Raw genomic sequence first — 24,415 nt, forward strand, 5'->3', positions numbered from 1 at the left:
ACTTAGGTCACTTTAAAAAAAAAAAACAATTCAACTATATCATTACAAAGTTAATATTCAATTAAATAGAAGCTTTATTGAAACTAATTATAGCTTGATATTTAAAAATCTAACAATACTGATTTAATAACTGTTTCATCATATTAAAGTACAAATGCGCTTAATTTGGAAATAAATTTAACTTCATGAACACTTACGACAAACAATATAAAGTAAAGAAAAAAAATAATCTAACCAAATGTGGTAAATACTCAACCACTTTTTTCAAATTTTAACCATAATAAAACTGCTATATGCTGATTTAGATCAATTAGATTAAAAAAGTATCTTAATTTAATAAAAAAAGGAATTCGGTTTTAGATTTTATCAAATATTAATCAAAAAGGATAAAATATAACCAGTTATTAGCTTTTGGAAATCACAAATTTTGTGGTTAAAACTGAACCTAGAAAATTTTTTTTTTAAATATATTAGGAATTTGATTTCAAGTATTCTTATAAATTTAACTTTAAATTGTGTCATAATGTATTGAAATATGTATATAGGTAAGTTCATAAAGTACTTATAAATATAACAAAATATATAGCTATTATTTAATTTAGTGTTTTCCACATTTTTTTTATGATTATTATTAAAATTTATATGTATATATATGTATCTATATGTATATATCTATTCTTACGATATAATTAAAGTTATTTTAAATATTTACTATAGTAATATAGTTTTATACAATTTTACAATATTATCTCATTCTGAATTCATTAGTATATTAATGTACGTATTATGTGGATTTTATTAGTTATTTATTTTTTTCTTTATTATTATTTTTTTTAATATCTAATTATTCTTTAATGTACTTATTCGCTATCACTTATACCTACACGTTTTTCTTCTTCTAACATGGCATCAAGCTCATCAGTTAAATTTGCTAACATATTTCCAATGTCGTTAAGAACATTGACTGAATCATTTTGTTGTTGTTGTTGCTGCTGTTGTTGATTTGTATTTGAAATATTGGCAGATAATGCTGAATTTATCACTGATGATGGTACTATTGCTGTTGCTGTTGAAGATGGCGACAATGGCGGTGGTGATGATATTGATGAAATATCGACACAAACTCCTAGTGCAGTCCCAGCACCCACATTACCAATAGAAGATGTGACTTCATTTGGCGAATATATTGGAATCGATGGTGAAGGGGCATCATTATTCGTAATTTCAATATCTCCAATATTACCAGCACAACTATTCGTTTTGTTAACACTATTTAATATATTACTACTGCAATTTCCACTTCCGCTATTACCTCCACTACCACCACCACTTATTAAGCCGTGAAGTGTTGTTTCATGTAGAGATCCCGATGATTTTAATGAATGAAACGATTGTGCTATATTAGCAATTGTATTTGTTGATGAAGAAGAGGATGATGATGAAGATAGTGATAATGATGATGATATTTCTTGACGATTGAGTAAACGTTGTTTAATAGTACCAGTATTTTCATTGGCAAATGGTATTGTATCAATTGAATCAATACTTGAGTTCGATTGAAAGCTCTATAAAAACAAATTCATATTAATCAATATATTAATAAATTGTTCATGGGAATAAATAATTTTAATATTATACCTTGCTATCGTGGGTTTGTTCACAATGAACTTCAGCCTTTGTTTGATGAATATTAGAATAGTTAACATAAATAGGTTGTTGCTGCTGCTGTTGTTGCTGTTGGGATGGTTTTTGTTGATTTTGTTGGGATTGTAAATGGCAATTTTTTGGTTGTTGAAATGGTTGTAAATTTCGATTACTGGTGGGATTTGTATTTTGTTGTATTAAAGCACAATTTCCAGCAGTTAAATGTTGCTGTTGCGGAAAATATGCTGAATGTTGTTGAAGTGAAATACTAGCCATTACCGGTACTAATGACGATGGTTCTTGAAGACTGGCCGATCTTCCAGTTTGTCTTATGCTACATTGCCTCCTTGGAGGCTCTGGAGCAGGTTTTTTACTAGTCAATGGACTATTACCAGTTGTATAACGCTAGGAAATTAAATAATCAAAGTAATTTTGTGAAATGAAATACATGTACAACAAAAACTTACGACTGAATTCGACATTAAAATAATATTATCTTGCGGTGCTATGCAATTATAATTTAAACCAGATATCATATGCTGTGTATTATTTCTTCCACCTTGAATTCCGCAATTATTTCCAGTTCCAGGAGACATATTGTTATCATTGCTACCAGACCCAGTCATGTTGACTGGCGAAGGTGTAGCCGAACTACGTTCCAAAAGGCGACAACGAGCTGATGCACTGCCTCCTCTTTGCCTAGGTAAAGTTCCGCCACCTTCTATTAAATCAATTGACGTACCCGATATGGCACTTATTTCATTAGTAGGAGTTATATCACCATCATCATAGGATCGCCTCCATTGCTATAAAAGTTTTAAAAATTTTAAAAACATGGAACAAAAAGTTATACAAAAAAAACAAAAGAAAAAAATCGGAAAATGTTCTTACCGTGGTAGCAAGATGATATGGAAAATTTGGGTTAATACAGACATTCTTACTAATATCAGGCATTTGTAAATGTTGTTGCTGGAATTGTTGTGCAGGATGTACTTGCATATGTTGAGGAAAATACGTGTAATCAGTTGAATAATGACTAAATGTTAAATGTGTCCTAATATTACGTTCACTTAAATCCTCTAAGGACTCCAAACTTTTACCACGGGGATGACGAATCTATTTTGAAAATTTATTTATGATTTTAATTAAACATCATACTAAACCAAAATTTAATATTAACAAATATAAAAAATTTAAAATGAAATATTGTGTGAAATAAATGAGCAAATAAAAAATTTAATGGTAAGAAAGTTTTTTCTTATCACACAGATAATTAAAACCGAATTAAAACTGCCACATTACAGATGTTCTAAATTCCACGTATTTCAAAATAGAGCACAAGAAGTGCTTACCTTTATAAGTACAACATCATTACTTTCATCATTATTTATTAACTGATTAAAATTATCATTAAAAACTGTTTGCTTTCTAATTAAGGAATCATCTCCCCAGGAAACACGATTTCTATTTTGTTGTTGTTGCTGTTGTTCTTCACAATTACTACATTCATCTTGTATTGTTTGATTTCTTATTGTATTACTAAATGAATTAGGTAGTACTGTTTGAAGGTACTTATTATTAACTCCATTTGTTGGAGAAGGTGTTGTATAAATATTATTACATGTTGTATCGGTTGAATTACCAACGTAATTTACATTTTGGCAACAAGTGGTATCGTTTTTGAATAAAGCTCGAGAATTCGATTCCAATAAGTTATGTGATTGCAATTGCCGAGATTGATACACATTCTGATAATTCATATAATTTGAGGAATTCAAAAATTCAGAGAATTCTTGTTGCTGTGGTACCGGATAATACTGTGGCAGATTCTAAATTAATGTAAAATTAAAAAAAAACAGTGATAATAACAAAAAATAAACAAAATGCTTTGCAATATGGAAGAAAAAATAAATCTAAAATAGAAAATTAATTCATGGGTGATAATTTAAATAAACAGCAATGTGTTAATTTTAAATAATGTGCAAATTTAATAATAATGTGAAATATAAATTAATGTCTGTACAAATTAATTAGTTAAATAGCCCAATGATTTTATGTAGAAATTCTTACTGGTTAATCTATGTATGTTAATATTTCACCTGATAATTATTACCGCCTTTCATTTTCCATTTACCACTAATTATATCTTTAACTCTCTTAATAGCAAGTAAAATTTTTTTTTGGTGCCCCAATTTAACAATGCCAATATCTTCTAAATCCTCCCATGTTACTTGTGTGACATCACGTACAGTTTTATAGTTTTGTTCTAATAATGGTTGGATATATTCCTCCAAACGTAATAAACGTAACCATTCTTCTATCGAACCCTATCAGTCAAAGAAAAAATTATATTTATTTTAATCTGATGATAACAAAAGGGATAAAATTATAAATAAATACCGGCACAAAATTTGGCAAACCATCTGGTATTTGCAAATTATCAATATGTTGTTTAATTCTTTCTCTATGTTGAGGATTTTTTATACCAATAGCTGTTAAGTCTTCTGGTGTCATTCTTGCAACTGTTGGTAAATCATATCCAGCAGCAGTAAACAACTGAATATATTCATCAAATTTTATATCAATTAACCAATCAGTTATTATGTCATTGTCACTACGTTGACTCATACGATCCACACTACCGATTGAACAAGAACTAACACTACATCTTGGCGATGATAATGCACCTCGTGTCGATGCTGTGCCACTTGATGTTATATACGATGATGCACGTCCTGAATCTAAACTTGCAGTAGAATGTCTTGAACCTGAACCAGCTGAACCAGACGAGCTACCAGGACTATCACGTCCTGGCGATTGTGTTAAATCAATTCCTTGATCTTCTTGTAGTGCTAATTGCTGGTGATAGTATACTGCTGCTTTATGTGTTAACGGTTCACCACTTCTATGACCAAGTATAGGGAATGTAAAGGCATTTGGTGTTATATAAGGATTATTTGAACTATTATTTAAATTATTAGGACTCTTATTATGCCCAACAACTATTTCAGTCCCAGAATTCGATTGTAATGTATTAAATTCTATAATTTCCTCTGAAAATATACATAAATTTAATATTGGGAAAAAGGTGGGATTTTTCTTTTTTTCGTATATTTTTTTCTTTTTAAATATCCCAATATATTAAAATCCTGTAAGTACCTTTTGCAGATAGTGCAGCCGGACAATCACGTGTTTGTGTGAAGCCACCATCCTCTATAGATGAATATCCACTGACCAAATTTTTATCATTTCCTGATCCATCATTATCCTTTCTATGGTGAATCATTTCACTTGTTGGTACAGCAGGCGGTGGAACTCTCTTTGCCTGTGGGGTAGATCTTTGTGGTCGTGGCATTGCCGAATTTACTAAACAAAAAAAATATATTAATATAAAATTACAATAACGAATATTTTCAATACAGTATATAATTTTAAAAAAGTATATTTTTTATTAACATTTAAAATAATTAAATACAAACAATAAATTACCATTTAATTTGCGCATTTTCTCTTAAAAATTCTATATTTTAGCGCGGGATACATACTGAAAAATTGTAAAAATATTCAGATTAAATTCAAATTTAATTGCCTATTTATAAATAATGACATCAATAAGATAAGTTAACATGGCAAATTACATTAGTTACATGCACTTATCTCAATAATAATAAAATACGCAGTAAGTTAGCTAATTAGTTGTGTGCATTATTATGATTTTGTAATAGATATCAAATCCAATTTATAATTTAACATATTCTCTCATCATTTTTACATTAATGATAAAAAGTGAAACTATATATGCGATACATATCTGTCGCACGAGCAAAGTTAAATATCTATACATGTACATAACTATGTCTATGATCATAAGTAAAAAGATCTTTATATAGTTTTCTTATAAATTTTCAATAAAATTAAAATGTATAGGGATTAAAAAATAAAACATTAAATCAATCAAGCAAAATTTTTAATCCTAAATAAAATTTTATTAAAAACTTGATAAGATAGGTCAGGTGCACTTTAATTTATAAATTTTGGAGAAAAAAAATATTTCAAATAAATAATAAGTAATAAAAAACTAATAAATAAAGCAGATGCTAGATAGGTGAATAAAAGATAGGATAAACCTATCTAATATTCACCTATCTGCCTACATATTTTATATACCATGTATACACCGGGTAGGTGGTAATCTAAATAATTTACAATATTATACATATATAAGATGGAAACCCAGGTATAATTTCATTTCTTTCTTAATTTTAATTTCTTAAGCTTTTATTTTTAATCATTTTTTATATTCAAATATGCATATAACCTGTCTACTACCTACATGGAAATGCATATAAGTTCACTACATGTAAATATGTAAGAATAGAACACGTATTTTGTATACATGTACTTTTCATATTTAATAAATTTTCACGATTAAAAATTAGTTTTAGTTTTTCTTACTTGAAATTTTGAATAAAGAGGCACATATGGTACACATGTACGTAGGTATTTAAATAAAAAAAATATATGTAGATATTTGAAACTCCCAAATTACATCTGATATTTCCATTATAAAAAAAAAATACAACAATAAATACAATATGTAAGTAGGTAGGGAAGATAATGTTATACACAATTTCTTTTTAAACTATTGCCTTTTTTTTCCATCAAAAATTTTGAAAAGATTTTATTCTTATCTGTGTAGATATGTGCCTAAATACTTTACCTTTTCTTTTTGTTTTTATTTTGTGCAATTTGTGTCCTTTAGTCTTATAAGATTTTGTGAAAATTCATTTGTTGGATATTTTTGATTTGCAATATAAAAAAAATAACAAAAACTAATATTTAATTTATTAAGAAAAATTTTTCTTTTCCTTCTTTTCTACACTAAAAAAAATATATATATATATATTTTATCGTACGATGTGTGTAATTTTTACATCTCTTTCTTGCAAGTTTTAAGGTTTTGTTTTTTTTTCACAATTAAATAAAATATTTTCCTTTATTTCATAATTATAAAATTTGTTGAAAAAAATTAAATACAATAATACATAAATATAAAAAATCTAATTTTCATTCTTCTTCTTTTTTTTTTTTTGTTTTAAATATATAATTTAATTCACTATTATTTTATCTTTTTCTTTCATAAAAACATTAAATGAAGTATTTGACTTTTTCATCTTCTCTTTACTGCTTTGTGATTTTTGACATTCCATTTTAATACTGTCAATATAAGTTCGTTCAAAACCTGAGGGGATCGTTCACGATTGAATGTATATAAAGAGAATCTTTTTAAAATTTATTAACTTTTGTCAAGAAAGAAAACCGAACCGGTTCTCTTCGGTACAAAAATTTTAGAATGACTCAGTTAAATTTAAAAAAAAATATAATTAACCTCAAGGGTGCTAGTATAAACCCTTTCAGTGCAAAGTTTTGATTTTGAATATACTTAAACATTTGTTTATGGAAATGGATCTATAAATCCTTGCAAATAAACACTAGTATTTGTTTTTTTTTTTTAATTTTAATTGGAAAATGGTTTTTTGAGGTGGTATCCTCAGGCTACCACAAAGCTGATACGCATATTAATTTTTTTAAATATTGCATTTTAATTTTATTTTGAGACCAACTTGTTCTGCACTGTTATGCCTTCGGAGTGCAGAGCACTCGTCTCCTTGGCCCTATAAATGAACAGATAGTCTGATTGGTCAAGCCTTTTTTCAGATGAAATATATGGTTTGAAATTGTTAGGTTTCCTTTCTACAAAAAGACGGATTTATCTACGACTTTTTAACACAGTTGCATCTTATAGACAACTGACAATGGTGAGTCGAAACTTTTCTAGTTCATTGTATTTCCGTCGCATTTAGATTTATATATAATATGGGAATTTACCCCAAAGATATTAACAAAATATCAAAATATCCTGTGCCATCATTTTATACTTTGTTTCTCTAGTTTTTAAATTCGAAAAACATTCAATTCAATCTATCTGTAAAAATTTTTTGATACATTGAATATCCAGCGTATTTATGCATCTAGCTGCTTAATATTATGAACATCTTAAAAGACTTAAAATTAGTTGATAGTATAAAAAATTGTTTCAATGCTGTAATAGCTGCAAAAAACAATTCAACAAAATATTGAAAACAATTGTCTACTAACTTTTTTGTACAATAACGTCAATAACAATATTGCTACATGTATGAAAACATTTTTTAACCGACTGTAGACCTTTAATGTAGCCGATTTCAAAACTTCGCATTTATACTTCTTATTAAAAATGAATATGAAATTTTAATGCTAAACGTTTTGAAATAGTTGATAAAAACTATGTTTAAATAGTTGATAAAAAAGACCTACATTTAATTTTTTTGTTGTACTAGTAGTGTTTGTAGTTATAATACAAATGACATTTTCATAAACAAATACAATTACTAATAACATTTTATGGATTAAAGCGAAAAAGTAGTAAAAATGTAGTAGTACAGTAGTATACAATATAAAAATGTAGTAAAAAAGTACAATTGTAGTAAAAATAACAACACTGATTCATATTTAAGTATGGTTTCAAGCAAAGTATACCTATTAATAAGTAGTTCGACTCGTTCCTTTCCGTTAGTTTTCTTTTGCATTTTGCTTCCAAATTATTAAAATATTTCATTGTAAACAAACGAGTGCATCAAAAGCATTGAACAGAAATAAAATAAAATTAAGTTAAGTAAAAATTTTGTTATTTTTATTTTGATAACAAAAATTTTTTTTCACATTTTATTTTTCATTTCATAAAAGATAGGTAAAAACATTCGAATGTATGAAATTAATAGTTATAACTTTAAAATTTCTACTGTGTTATATGGTAAAAACCAATTCAAGGTAGATACACAATATGATGTAGCAACATATATGTACCCCGTTTATATGGCTGCTTCAAGCTTATAATAAAATAGATATACTTTAGTTTCAAGCTTCAAATCAAAGTATATCTACTAATAAGTAGTTCGATTCTCCGTTTACATCACACTAATGCAATCACTCACTAATTTTTGTATACAAAAATTCCCTTAGCTAAAAGAGTTAAGCAGCATACCTTCTTATTTTCATTTTTATACACATAAGAATTTTTGGGAGAGGGAAAGAGTACGCAATAGATGTATACCTGTTTCTTTACAATGTATTTTTAAAACTGGGAGTTATTTATATTTCCCTATATAAAGTTTTATTTTAAATATTTATTTTAAATATTAAGAATTTTAAAGGCGAATAATTATTAATAAATAAAATAAATAAATTATCTTTAAATTTTTTATTTTTATTTCAATCTAAATAAATTTAGACGATATTTTCCATGAAACGGTAATAATTATATTTCATAAAGTATTAATCAGTATGCATACACCTTTTTTTTTCTTTATAAATTACTTTATTTCTACTACCTGATACTGTGTATCTACTGTAACAGGTACATGCATGTGTTCATACATGAAATTTCAAACTCTTTTGCTTTCATACATTCGAATTTTTTACCTAACTTTAATAAAATGAAAAATAAATTTTGTTATTATCAAAATAAAAATAACAAACTTTTTAACTAACTTAATTTAATTTTATTTCAGTTCAATGTTTTTGATACACTCGTTTGTTTACAATATTTTGTTTCTTTCTTGCCTACACAACTCTTATTACCATCTATTTCTAAAAGGAATATTTTAAGAATTTTGAAGCAAGATGCAAATGAAAACGAACGGAATGTAGCGAGTCTAATTACTTATTAATAGATATTCTTTGCTTTAAATTTTAATAAGGAGGGGTGTATGCAGTAGTACCATATTAATCTCACAGAAAATCTGAAGAATTTCGCCCAAAAGTTTAAAAAATCTGGCAATATAGAAAAAAAAAACTGGCATAAAATCTGATAAAAAAACAAGTGTTATATTTAATTTGTGCACATTTTTATTGCCATATAGCTTATGTTTATGAAAAACCAACTTTTTTTTTACTTAGGTAGTTGATAAGTTTTTAAAATTTTTCTCAAATAAAAATTGAGGTAAAATTTTAAAGTATATAAAAAATTTGTATTGGTAAAATAGTATTTAATTGTATTTTAGATGTTAATTTCTAATTCCCTCTTCATATTTTTTTTTTATTATGTATTTATAGCAATATTTAATAATTATTGTTTCAACTTGGCACTACAACTACTTGCCGTATCTTAAATTAACTTACCTTATAAGGAAAAAAGCTCTTCAAATAAAAACAATGAAATGTTGAAGGCGCTGGTTGAACTTGTAATGCTTCCGGTTGTTGGCATGTATTAAGAATTTTAAATAATTATAAATGAAACTATTAGTATATTTAATAGATATAACTTCATAATTTCACCTGATTTATAAAAAGTCTTAATTTATTTTGTTATTTCTTCTCAAAAAATAACCATTTCGATTTGAAAAAGTCCATATAAAATAAGATCTTGCTTTCAAGTTTCTCTCATAGAATTGGGACTTGTTAGATATAGAAATTTAAAACATTAGTAAAAGATATGAAAAGTGATTCACGGGTAGGAAACACAATTTTAAAATGTAGTCAGAACAGAGTTCAAAAATGTTTTTTGATTTACGCAAGAAAAGACAAAAAAAATTGAAATTGGCAATGCTTTCTTGTTGAATTTTGGAAAAGTAGCAGCAAAGCAATGCTATCAATCAACACGTAGTAGATGAGTGCTAGAGCTTTTTTTAGTTTAGTATCATCTAACTTCCATATGGAAGGGATAAGGAGATTTTTTTTTTTAATTTTTATTTATTAATTTTTCTTTGATATTTTTAGTATTTTAGTTTGAACATTTTTTATTTTTTTTTTTGTTTTTTGACATTTCACAATAACAAACAAATGTTCTAGAAAAGTAAATATTATTTTTTTTGCACAATTTTTAAATATTCTTTTATTCTTAATAATATTACTGTTTTCATATATAAAACATACGTTGCACGTACAATGTACGTATGTAAATAAAAATTTCAGTTTTGTGTCCTAATAAATTATAGTTATCAAAAGAAAAGGATAATTGGCTATATTCTCTTCTGCTCCAGTAAAAAACAAAAAATTAATGAATTTAAGTAAAACTTCATTGTGAATTGTGATTTTTTTTTTGTACAAAAATTTTGTGTTCAATTTCGAATTTTAGGAAACAAATCTTTGTTATATTCTATATTTATGTGTGTCCACATTCATTTGTATACAAATTTAGTATTTAGTTACAGTTTAATGATATAATTATTAAATAAGAACTAGAAAGAAAAAAAAAATAGTAATTTAATTAATGTCACCGTGACGCTATGAGTACATAAAAGAAAACGATCAAATGAATAGCTGCCAATTTTTTAGTTTTTGTACTCAAATATAAATATATCTATGATGTATATGTACATACTTATATATTGCATGTAGGGTACCTTACGTACCGAAAACAGTGTTTTTTTTTTTTATAAAATAGAAGAATATTTACATGAAGTACAATTTTAAACAACAAAAGATTTCCCAAAAAATTATCGAATTTTGTGCAAAAAAAAAACACAGTTAATAATATTTTACAATCATACATACATACAATTATTTTATACTGTAATTATTTTTTGTTTTAGAAAATATGGAATTCTTTTTAGAATTTATTTTGATTTGAAACAAAGTATTTAATTGCAATACTCTTTTTTCCATTCAATTTCGATTACAAATTTGTAAACGAATTTGTAATTACAAAAAAAACACAAAACGTAAAAGTAAAGTCTAATGGTGAGTTTTTTTCATATTAAAAATTTTTTAATACTTGAGCATTATTGTTATTATTGATTACATAAATATGAATAATTAGCATTGTTTTAAAGATGTTTCTTGATTATTGCTAACCAAGTTTTTTAATAACTCCATTCAAATAATTTTTATAAAATTTAATCCTATATTCAAACAAAGTGTTTTTCATCATAAAGTTTTAAATATGTACGTACCTACCCGTGTTTTATCCATTTAATTATAATATAGTTTTTAATAATTTAAAATTGTTTATGGCTTTCTACCCACATGTCCATACATTTATGTATATGTAGGTATCTATGAAAATATTTAGATACTGTTTAATGTCCGTCCTAGCTAACTGGGGTCTTACTATGTAATCCGATTTTCGTTTTCGGAAAAATGGTAAGGTAGTATTAATCAATTTGTACGGTACTACCTTTCCATTCCGGCAAACACTAAAATCGAATTATATGATAAGACCCCGGATGTATTAAGGGTAGGTACATATGATATATATACTTTAAGTTAAACAGTTTTCATCTTATAATACTTATTCTCCACTTCATTGCGTTGTATATTATTTTAATTTCTGTTTTTATATTATTTGATAGACCCAAATAGTACTACCTTCGAATCTCATTTATTTTGTGGGCCTTAATATTTATTCATTTTCAACCAATCTTAAAATTAATTAAGTACCTACCTAATTATCGTAAAAATTTACAAGTTTATTTTAAAATCTAATATTATTATCAAGGAAGTAAATAGTATGTTGGTATCTATTACATACCTACTCATTTGCCCTTTATAATAAGGAGATTAGCTATTTTAATTCAATTGATTAAAATTAATGATAAAATGATTTTCTGTATTACTTGCCTACATTTTATTGAATCATGATTAAATTAATAATTTAATTAAATTTGTTCTTATTTTAAACGACGTCATATAAATTCAACTTTTATTATTAAGTAATAATAGTATTATAAAAGCAAGGATTAAGTATTAAAATATTATAGAAAAATTATCAACTATTCAATAAAAAACAATCTATTATTATAATTATCAAATTCCATAGGTCAACAAATCTATATATTAAAAAAAAAAAAATAAGTAAAACAAATTATTTACAATGTATATAAATAATTTGAGTTTAGAGTTTCATTAAGTACTTTTGTACTTACCTTCCTACCAACTACACAAAGCGAGATAATAAAATTTATATATTAAATCTTGTAAAAATTTATTTCATATAACAGATACATATGAAAAAATCTAAAAAATAAGACTAGCTTTAGATTATTTTATTGGTTTTCAAATGAGATGGAAGTATAATTCTAATTAGAGCATCCTCAATTATTGATTAGAATATTTCTTAAGAAAGTCGCTCTTTTAATATTTAAATTATAAGAAAGACAGGTTTAAATTTCTATTAAGTTGGTAGTACGTTATGTTTGGTCGTGACATTTAAAGTTCTAATTATGGCCCTTATTATGATCGACGAACCGAATGAAGTTTTTAGAGAATATGAATTTTTGGTAGATTAGCGAATTCGTCTAAATTTTAGGCGATTGATCTGTCAAATCTGTCGAATGAAAATTGTGTGTAACAAGCTTGGCAAATTAAACCAAAAATCAAATTAGTACATAAGTGTTTTTTTTTTATTTAATATTATGGTATTAAATAAAAAAAGTGATATAATGGAAAAATCTAAACTATCTGCAAAGTAAGCTCATGAAATTCTACAAGTTATTGTAAATAATATTGATTGTTTAATATTTAAGAGTGAAAAAAAGCCACCAACAGCAATTCAATTGTTTTTCAATTGAATAGATAGAAAATTCAATTGTTTTTGCAAAAAAACAAAAACAATGTACATATGTGTGGTGTTAATCTTTTTTTGGTACGTTTTCTGATATTTTGCGGTAGCAACATTTTGAATCTGGCGAATGAAAGCATTCACCGATCATAATTTAAAATATCATTTGATTCGCCTAGCCATTCGCTTGGCCGATCATAATAAAGTTATATGCCTCAAATGCTTTAATAATGTGTATACAATAAAAATTTTATTACTTTTGTACTTCTACTTTTAATTCATAATAGAAGTGAGTAGATGATTTTTTAATTGATGAAATTTCAGTTGAGAATTTCGAAAGGGATTTATTAAGGATGGTGTCTTATATAATTCAACTGATGGAATTTTTATTTATTTTATTCAAAAAGATTTCGCTCCATAGAAATTTTTTTTCCTCTAGAGTTTGATAACAAAATCTATTTCCCTATTTAAATGATAAGCAACATTACTGAATTACTAATACAACGTGTAGTAGAAGAGAAACTATTGTTTTTTCAAATTAAAAATTATAAGATTATTAACCTTAAAAATGTAGGTTAAAAAATCGAAAAGGGCGGTAGCCGTAGATTAAAGAAATATTTTAATAATGTGCCTAATCATCGCTTTTATTTTTATTATTTTAATCAGGATAATATAATAAGTTTTATTTAACAAATTTCTCTTTTTATATTCTTCTTCTTATTGTACGATAAGATTATTTATTACCATTTTAAATTCCTTAATAATTTAGAAATTCATAATTCAGAATTATATTTTAGTTTCTGGACAGTGTGAATGAAGATATATAAAGAAAAAAGTGTTTTGTAAAAAAAAGTTAGGTTTTACATTAAAAAATATTAATATAGGAAATTGTACTCAAATTTCCATAACAAACAAAAAAAGTAAAAGTTATTTTGTGTTTTTTCATATAGAATTTTAGTGTGCAGTTTCAATATTAAAAGTTTGAATGATCTCGCATTCAAAGGGAAATTCAATAAATCTTTCTGTTTTGATTATATAATCTACAGTCAGCAATCTGTTAAATAAAATAAAATGAGGTCTATTTTACTTTACTTTACTGTACTGTTTGTGCAGAACCTAATAAGGCTGTTTTAAAAACTGTATATTGTTAAAATGAAATGAAGAGTACTGCAAGATAGTTGAAATTGATATTGTCATACTAAAAAAATCAAAATTTTGAAGATATCGGATTTTTAATATAACGATTTTCAAGGATATTTAATAAAAAAAAATGTTTGTGTAGTGTTGTCAAAACTGGTCCAGTGTAGGACCATAAAAATGGTGTTATTTACGTTAATTTAAATGATATTCCGGATGTAGGTACAACAACATTATAACGATAATTTATTATAATTGATATAAAATTTCAAGTATGTTTACCATAAAATTTAAAATTTTTTTAAATTTCCTTGCTTTTGATTCTGGATTTTATTTTAGTATGTTGATGACTTTTTTTTAATGCGTAAAAGCCCAGTAAATTGTACTAGTTTTTTTTTTTTTCATGATTTACAATTTAATTGACCTCTGCTGTAAAAAAATGAATAAAGATAATGACGACATTGTATATAAGATTCAAAGAATAGTTATGAGAGATTGTGCAAAATTAACAACAAAAAAAAAGTTGTATTTCAGCTTGTAATCTATTCTAAAATTTTTGAAAATAAAATGAAAATGTACCTACTTATTATCGTATATAGTCAATGTCCAAACACAACCAAAAACAAGGCAAAAAATAACATTTAACTTATAACGGTATATACAGTGTGCGTATATATTAAATATATAGTGAATTGCTACTTTATCCATGAAATTTTTATTCTTTTGCTTTATGATAACTTTATTGCAAACAATAATTGACTAATTTCAATACCATACTTACATCTGAACTAAAAGATTTGCCAAGCTTAAGACTTAAAAGCGTGATTAATTACATATATAAGCGTAACTTTATATAAATAAATATAATATATTTTATATTTTAATTAAATTTATTATGTAAACTAAAGAAACTTAAAAGTAAAATAAAAAATTTTTATTGATGAAGTTGTTATTAACCAGTTATTAGGTGTATTTAAAGTATATGATCCTATAACTGAAATATTGTACAAATATTTTGCGCGAATATTAAAATTTCAGTTTTATATGACTATACATCTGGAAATGTTTATATATAAGTTGTTCAATTACTATATAATGGTATATACATATAAAATGCAAAAATGAAATCCCAATATATTTCTATGTACTTATGCATGGTGATTTATTCCCCTCATTGTATATCTACGTCGTTTTTTTTGCTTTTTTAATTTATTACGCGTGCGTATTGCAATTACTTTTTATTGCCCAATTTATTAGTGAGTAAGTAACGTTTATTCTTTTTTTGGCTTTTTATACCCGTACGAATGTAGTATGTTCGAAGTGAATACTAAATTTGCCTTACCGTTTATAACGCTAAGATATAATGGTCTGATATATAGACTCAAGTATATGTTTTTCATCAGCGTCGAATTCTCGTCGATTCAGCTTTGTCTGTTCGTCTATCCATCCATCCGTCCCAACAATAAAAATTAATTAAGCTAAATTCACCAAATTTTCACAAATGAATTATTATAGTAAACGTCAGAACCCTATTTAAATTGATTATGAGCGGGGTACTGGTTCGTGTCCCTGTCATACAACTTCCAAATTTATTTGGCTGTATCTCAGAAACTATAAAAGGTGTGGTATTGAAATTTCACACAAGCGAATATATTTGTATGGCCAATGTGTTTTATAAAAGTCGCTGAAATAACTTGGCTCCTACTGGTGGCTGACATACAATTTGAAAAGTTATTTAGTCTATATCTTAAAAACTGTTCAACTTACAGTATTGAAATTTTGAAAAATGAAATATTATAAAATGGCAGCTATATTCATTGAAAGTTGTTGAGGTGTCATGAGCACTTGTGATAGCTACTATACAACTCCAAAGTTGTTTGGCATTATCTTAATATAAAAATATAGAAATTTCGTGAAAAGAAATGTATTATTAGGGCTGTTATATGTGATAAAAATTGTTGAAATTTCTTGACACCTTATGGTAGCTGCCATACAACTTCAATAGTAGTTTGGCAATATCATAGAAAATATTGAAATCACAGTACTGAAATTTTGCACCATTGTCTGTCCCATACTCAGTGGTACAATATACTATGATATATTTACTCGCACATGGGATAACAAATTCATACGGGTATCACAGAGTTGACCCGGTCAACTCTATTTTTTCTCGTTTTTTAATAAATGTTAAGTTTTTATTTTTTCGTTACTTTTAGGAAACTTGAATTTTCAATTAAAAAGACAAAATAAAAGAAAAGAAAAAAATATTTAAGTAATTATATTTTTAACTTGTTTTTATATATAAAAAAAAAGAAATACGAGTACTTTTAAAAACTCTATTTTTTTTTTCTCAGTTTCATATTATTTTTAATTTTTCTTTTTAAATTATTTTGGTGGTGGAAAACACAAGGGACCAATTACAATTATTATTGTAAAGAAAAAAAAGAATACTACTAATAGCAATAGTGTTGACAGCGATTCCTTCTCAAAATAATGTTTAAAAAGTCTCCAAAAGTTTTATAACTGAGTTAATGTTCATAAAAGATACTCACTTATTCCGAAATTAAAAAAATCTTTACACAGAAATTTCTATAAAGACTATACCCGTAATCTTTATAGTTATTTTAAATATTTAAAATAATTTGCAAAATATTTTAATTTTTCAAAAATATGCTACTATAGGTTGAACTCGTATTCGCAGTTCTAACTGCGAGAGATCATTTTACCTAAAATTGCATTGCAATCACAACTTCTAAAGCAGCACTGCCAACAAAAATTCTGGTGCAATGTTGTTATTTTCAACTTGTTTTTCAACAGCATTTTCTCTCAAAAAAAGTAGTACCGAGAACTTTTGCGTAATCCAAAGACAATAAATAGATTATTTGTTCAAATTTTATTTGAAATCAAATTTCGTTTATGAAAACGATTATATTTTGTCGCAATTTTTTTAATTTTAACAACAAGAATATTCCGTTTTTATAAAACGGAATTTCAAGTTTTTTCGAACCCCTTTAATTGACTTTTGAGTTAAGATCTTTTAAGATATTTTTAAACATGAATTTAATTTGACTTATATTTAGCAGGAGCCATTTAAGCCACCCAACATATTTTCAACGAATTTTTAAAAAATCTCTTAGGGTTTGTGTTAAAGTTTTAAAAAAATCACAGAATTTTTCTAAATTATCAGGATTGTTATATTATCAATGCGTTGTGTGCTATTGGTTACCGAACTAACTACATTGTTATTGCTTTTTTTTCTTTGTAATTTTTTATAATTTTGCACCTTAGTAGGAGACTAAAATAAGTAAAGCCACTTTATAAATGAAACTTCCTGATAATTAAGGGAAAGAAAAAGGATCTTTTTTTAACCTAATAAAGAAATTCAAGAGGAAAAGAAAATATGATTTTTAAAAAATAATTGGCGTAATACTAAAACTTATTTATTAATCCTGAAATATTTTAGAAAGGAAAAAAATAAATGAAAAAATAAATAATTTAAGCCTAAGAAAAAATTGGTTTTTTTTTTACCCCGTTTTCATCTATGATTATGACACTAAAGTTCCGCGTCATCAAAATTTCCGCCTCCAGATATTCTTCGAATATCCATGTCTTCAAAATTTCGAAAACTTATATCAATGACATCGAAAATGCAGTATTGATCTAGTACTACATTGTATCTGTAATCCATATTGTAACAAGATTCAAATTGTTGAAAATGAGTTTTAACCCCGTAGTAAGGGTTTTGAGTTCAAGTTGCTTGAGTTCATCAGGAGGGTGGGTTCCGAGCTTGTGTTGTAGGGTTGTACAAATCTACAAATCTACAAGGGTTTTGACTACGCAGTATGGTATTAACACTTTGAATAAACTGTAGTAAAGCTTTTTTCACTATCACATGTCACGAATAGATCATTTAACTTATGAGTTGTCGTGCAATTTACAGCAGTTTTTACGTCAAGGCATGTGTCAACGACTTTATTATCGATTTAGAACTACATATTATATAGTTTGTGATCGGTCGTACTGTAAAACTAGCACTGAATTATTGCCAGATAAATACAGTAACATAATTTTATTTCACAAAGTATTAATTTTGATTTAAATTTATACGTTTTTTTTCTTTTCAGGTGTATAATTTATTCACAAATAAAATACAATTTGAATTGCATTTTAAAAAGTGTATTATACATTAAATGCAAAAAAAAAAATTATACAAAATATAGAAGATAAAATAATAGGACAAAAGAAAAATGACTGTGTTATCAAAAGTAGTTGACGATTCAATACGTAAATATGAGCAATATGGTGGTACAAAAACATCTTTTAGTAAAGCTTTAGTTGGTGTTGCCGTTTTTGCCTATACGTTAAAATTAAGTTATCCGTTATTTAAGCGTCATATTATTAATAATAAAAAATTAAATAATAATAATAATAATAGTTTTTATAATAATAATAACAGTGATTATGATTATTGTGATGAAAACATTAATAATAATTTAAAAAAAAGCAAGAATAATGATAAAAAATTAAGAAAAAGTAATAAAAAGAAAAGAAGAATAAAATTTTTCCATGAAAATGAGGAAATTTTGAATTTAGATTATGATAAAGATGATGATGTTGATGATGACGATGATGATGATCATGAAGATGATGATGATAATAGTTTAAATGAAGTAAATTGTAATAATGAGGATGAAGATGATTATGATGATGATGACGACAATATTAATAATATTAATGAAAATTTAAACGAACATAATATTAATAATGATTTCTTGAATAATAAATTGAATAAAAAATTATATAACAAAAATAAAAATTATCAAAATAATAAGAAAGTTAATAATCATCATCAAAAACAACAAGAAGATGTCCAATTAAAAATAGCTGAAGCTGAAAAATTATTAGCAAAACAACAACAAAAACAAAATATTAATAATAATCATCAATTGGGTTTTAATAAAGAATTTTTATTACAATTAAAAAAATTAATATATATTATGATTCCACGTCCATTATGTTATGAAACAAGTTTATTAGGAGTACATACATTATGTTTAATATCAAGAACATTTTTGAGTATATATGTTGCATCATTAGAAGGTGCAATTGTTAAATTTATTGTTAGAAGAGATATTAAAATGTTTGCAATGTCACTATTAAAATGGTTTGGAATTGCAATACCAGCAACATTTATCAATTCAATGATAAGATATTTAGAAAATAAACTTGCACTCGCTTTTAGGTAAATTAACTTTATGCCCCACTTATTCTAAATGTTTGTAATACATTTTCATAATTTCGTAAACTCTTATGCGTTCTAGTAAATTTAGAAAAAATAATTTAAAAAAAAAAACATATTTTTATAGGACAAGACTTGTAAAACATTCATATCGATTATACTTCAAAAGTCAAAATTATTATAGGGTATCAAATTTGGATGGAAGAATAGAAAACGCAGATCATAGGTACATAATTTTTTTTTAAATTAAAAATTTTTTTTAAAATTTTACTTAAGAATCTGAACGAAATTTTTAGATTAACGGAAGATATATCAGTTTTCTCTAGTTCGATAGCACATTTGTATAGTCATTTAACAAAACCATGTTTCGATTTGATGCTAATTGGGTTAGCTTTGATGAGGTCATCACAAAAAATGAAATCAAATGTTTTTACAGGTAACAAACACGGGAAGGAAATTCTCTGTGGTTTTGATTTAACAAGCTTCTTTACAAAATTAAAAAATTTATTGATGAACTTATTAATAATTAATAAATAATAACTAAATTGCTTATAATTTCAAATACCATTTAATTTATTTCATTTCTGTAGCACCTCTAATTGGTTTTGTTGTAATTTCAACAACGGCTCATATTTTACGAATTGTTTCACCAAAATTTGGCCAGTTGGTATCAGAAGAAGCTAATCGATATGGATATTTACGTCATATTCATTCAAGAATTATTACAAACGCAGAAGAAATAGCATTTTATGGTGGACATAAGGTGTTTAAAAATACTATGAATAAATGAAAAATAATATAAAGAAAAAAAAATTTTGTTTATTTTTTAGCATTTAAATTGAAATTACAATTTTTTTTTTATTTTTTTAATTTTTAGGTTGAGCTCATACAATTACGTGAAGCGTATAATCGGCTTGTTGTACAAATGAATACAATTTTTACGCAAAAATTATGGTTTGTAATGCTTGAACAATTCTTTATGAAATATGTTTGGTCTGGTACTGGTATGATAATGGTTTCTTTACCAATTTTAACAGCCAAAAGCAAATTTAATAGTAAAGGTAAATTTTTTAATTTTCTTAAAAATTCAAAATTCACATGTATTAATGCTACATATATTATTATTAATTAAAATTGATTAGAAGAGCTAAACGAAATTTCGATTGGTGATTCGTCGGTAAGCGAAAGAACACAGTATTTAACTACCGCAAGAAATTTATTAATATCAGCTGCCGACGCTATTGAACGTTTAATGTCATCATATAAAGAAATTGTGTCATTAGCTGGTTATACACATCGTGTTGCAGGAATGTTAAGCGTTTTTGAAGAAACATCAAAAGGTATTTATCAAAAACCAGCATGTGAATCGGCACAATTGGCAAATAATGTTAATAGTAGTACATCATTGAATGAATATAATAAATTCGAAAATAATATAGGAGTAATAGAATTTGAAAATGGTCGTCCAATTGCAAAAGGTAAAGTTGTTTACTCATCATCATTGTCATCATCATCAATTTTATCGTCAACATCAAAAATATCAATTGATGATAAAAAAGAACTACTAGCTATTGAATTAAAATCAGTACCAGTTGTAACACCAAATTGTGATATAGTTGTATCAAGTTTATCATTACGTATTGAACCCGGTATTCATGTTTTAATAACTGGACCAAATGGTTGCGGTAAATCATCATTATTTCGTATATTAAGCGGTTTATGGCCAATATATGGTGGTGAATTATATATACCGAAACCCATTGATGGTAAACCATGCATGTTTTACATACCACAAAGACCATATATGTCAATTGGTAGCTTATGTGATCAAATTATATATCCAGATACAAGAGATGACATGCTTAAAAAAAATATAACCGAAAATGAATTAAAGGAAATATTAAAATTGGTTTCACTTGAACACATTGCTCTGAGGTAAAAAATGTATGCAATACAAACTTACTATATTTAACATCTATCCAATTTATATAATTTCATAAATCATAATAAAAATTCAAATATCACAACTCTGATTGAGTTAATACATATATTTGGAAGTAACATATTGAAAAATTTCATTTGAAATTTACGATAAGAACTTGAAGCTGGTTAAATTTTTTTTTATTGGAAATTGGAATTTTGCAACAAAACCATGAATATTTATTTTAGAATTTATTTCGTTTTTGTAATTTACAAATGAAATTTTTTCTACTTATTACAAACACAAAAATTTTTACCCCCTTTTATATTGTTCCTTATATTACCTTTTCAACAGGGATAGTTTTGATGTTATTAGGGACTGGAAAGATATATTATCTGGTGGAGAAAAACAAAGAATGGCAATCGCAAGATTATTTTACCATAGGTTCGTCATTTAATTAAAAAAAAGTAAATATAAACCTTGATACGAAAAAATAAAATGCTTATTATTTATTATAGACCTAATTATGCTCTTTTGGATGAATGTACAAGTGCTGTATCAATTGATGTTGAGAGTTCTATTTATGAAACTGCAAAATCAATGGGAATAACTTTGCTTACAATAACTCATAGGCCAACATTGTGGTATGTTATGAATAAAAATTAAATCAATTTCGAAAAATAAACTGAAAATACAATATGTTTTGACTTTTTAATGATTTTTTTGATAATGCAATATATTCTCGCATTTCTAACGTAGAACTTAAATTACTTAGACAACAGAAAGATGTAGCTGCAAAAACTAGTATTTTGTGAACGTTCTACGATTGCCATTTGTTTTTTAAAGTTTCAAAAATGAAACCACAGAATTAAATATTTTATTAGTTGTGTAGTTTACTGAAATATAATTTCAATTTTTTATTAAAGTAGTATCATGGTTTAAAGAAATTTATTCTAGTAAATCCGGCATTATTTTTTTTAGTGCAAAATAGTTTCCGTACCAGTAAAACCAAAATTGAGTTGTTGCGCATATATCTTAACAATTTTAACATGCAGATGTAGTTTTAAAACAAACTGCAAAAATAGTACCGCATTATCAAACAAAATTTTTTGACAGTACGCGCGCACAGCACTTTATTGTCCAACATAGGACGCATTTAGTAATAAGTTAGAAATGAATTATCAAAACGCAGTTAATTTATAATTTGGGTCTTTCAGGAAATTTCATACCCATATATTAGAGTTTGATGGGCAAGGCGGATGGAATTTTAGAGAAATGACAAATGATGAAAAACTTAATGGTAGTGCAATGCATCAGCAACATAACATGCATCAAAGTAATGTATTAAATCAATCAACACAACAACAATGCTACGATCAAAAATCATAACAGAAAGTAATTTATGTTTCATACAAATTATTTGTACTACTCTCGTTGAACAAAAATATTATTACTTTAAATGTAATCATTTTTTTTAATATCTACTTTTAAAAATTGGAAAAATGTAAATTTTAAATAATTTTTTTAATTTAATATACGATTTAATCTTAATATAAAATATTATTTATATTATAAGAATAGCTATTTGGGATTTTACACGTGTTCAAAAATTTTTCTTAATAGATTTTAACTTTATCATTTTAATCTAATGACGTTTTCAAGAATTATTATTATTCTTTTCGATTATTTTAATTAGAGAAAATTGGTGACTTTTTAACTGTAGTAAAAAATTTGCTTTTTATTTTTAATTAGTTGCCTTTTAATTTTTAAAAATGTGTTTGCAATTTTCATTATAAAGCAATAGTTATTCTTATTTTTTATACAAAGTTTTGAAAGAAGCAAATCATTTTTGGCAGTTTTAATGAAATAACCGAGAAAGTACAATATCAAAAATTGACACGCATTCCACAATGTAAATTGCAAACTAATCTTTTTAGTATTTTGGTTATTGAGAAATTAAATAGCTCACTAGTATTATATTATATTTTATTATTTTAATAACCCGTTCGTATTCATCTTTTTTTATTGCTTAGTACTACTTTTTTAATTAGAGTAACTTTAAGTTATCTAACCCTTCAAATATTAGATATGTAATTACATATGTGAGATTTGAAAATTAATTTTTGATTTTTATTGAATAAAAAAAATCTAAGCGAATTAAAGTTAATTGAAGCAAAATACCTAAACAGGGATTAAAATATTTAATTTTTTAAAGTTTGTCAAAAATATAGAATGAAATTAATGAATTTTTTAAATATTGTTTTTAACTCTAAAGCTTTGTGCTGGCATGTTATATGTATGTATTATTAAAGTTATATTTGTAAAATATGTACATAATTGATAATGTAAATAAAGTTTTTTTAAAAAAAGAACACAGGCGTACATTTCCATTAGCTCTGATTTTAGGTGCACATACTTTTCGAATTTCGATATAAGTTTTACCCCCACCCCTTTTAAATACAATAGAATATTTTTTTATGATATAATAGGTCTGTCTGCTATATAACTTGACAAAACTTTAAAAAGAAAAACAAAAATATAATTTTTCGCAAAAAGAAAAAAAATTCTCATTTTAAAAAAATAACCAGACGGAAAGTTGAAATAATTTTTAAAAACTAAATATTTATCAAACATAAACAAATACTTTTTGCTTATGCGAAAAACCAAAAATTTTACATATAAAATTTTGGGTTATAAAGGTGTGAAACATAGAAAAAACCATTTGGGAATCCATTTTGTTTATTTTATTTTTAATTAAAGTTTTGAAAAAATTAATGTTGATGAAAAATAAAACCTTCGACAGCTTATATAAATATAAATAAATATTTCGACAGCTGTGAAATTTTAAAACACTAAATTTTATTTTATAATTTAA

General features: G+C 25.5%; 2 protein-coding genes across 4 annotated transcripts; one reads left to right on the forward strand and one right to left on the reverse strand.

Moving 5' to 3' along the window:
* Positions 1 to 517: 517 nt before the first annotated feature.
* On the reverse strand, positions 518 to 6,763 carry LOC129613736 (uncharacterized protein DDB_G0283357). 2 transcript variants are annotated; one of them, XM_055527922.1, is made up of 10 exons: positions 6,365 to 6,763; positions 5,134 to 5,188; positions 4,804 to 5,010; positions 4,045 to 4,697; positions 3,744 to 3,971; positions 2,997 to 3,473; positions 2,536 to 2,760; positions 2,112 to 2,450; positions 1,639 to 2,049; positions 518 to 1,565 (listed from the first exon to the last, which is right to left on the reverse strand). In XM_055527922.1, the coding sequence occupies exons 2-10, from the start codon at positions 5,147 to 5,149 to the stop codon at positions 861 to 863; spliced, it is 3,261 nt and encodes a 1,086-aa protein (XP_055383897.1). In that variant the 5' UTR covers positions 5,150 to 5,188; positions 6,365 to 6,763; the 3' UTR covers positions 518 to 860. The 2 variants fall into 2 exon arrangements, with proteins under 2 accessions (XP_055383897.1, XP_055383898.1); XM_055527923.1 differs by lacking the exon at positions 2,997 to 3,473 and having other exon boundaries at positions 521 to 1,565; positions 6,365 to 6,761.
* A 3,636-nt stretch (positions 6,764 to 10,399) lies between these two features.
* On the forward strand, positions 10,400 to 23,974 carry LOC129613759 (ATP-binding cassette sub-family D member 1). Of its 2 annotated transcripts, XM_055527970.1 has the most exons (11): positions 10,400 to 10,537; positions 11,277 to 11,424; positions 18,505 to 19,622; positions 19,747 to 19,845; positions 19,916 to 20,055; positions 20,210 to 20,382; positions 20,497 to 20,680; positions 20,762 to 21,554; positions 21,895 to 21,984; positions 22,059 to 22,184; positions 22,758 to 23,974. In XM_055527970.1, the coding sequence occupies exons 3-11, from the start codon at positions 18,628 to 18,630 to the stop codon at positions 22,927 to 22,929; spliced, it is 2,772 nt and encodes a 923-aa protein (XP_055383945.1). In that variant the 5' UTR covers positions 10,400 to 10,537; positions 11,277 to 11,424; positions 18,505 to 18,627; the 3' UTR covers positions 22,930 to 23,974. The 2 variants fall into 2 exon arrangements, with proteins under 2 accessions (XP_055383945.1, XP_055383946.1); XM_055527971.1 differs by lacking the exon at positions 11,277 to 11,424 and having other exon boundaries at positions 10,520 to 10,537.
* Positions 23,975 to 24,415: the final 441 nt, after the last annotated feature.

Source organism: Condylostylus longicornis, unplaced genomic scaffold (assembly GCF_029603195.1).
Source record: "Condylostylus longicornis isolate FDR11 unplaced genomic scaffold, ASM2960319v2 ptg000091l, whole genome shotgun sequence".
In the NCBI taxonomy this organism is placed as follows: domain Eukaryota; kingdom Metazoa; phylum Arthropoda; class Insecta; order Diptera; family Dolichopodidae; genus Condylostylus; species Condylostylus longicornis.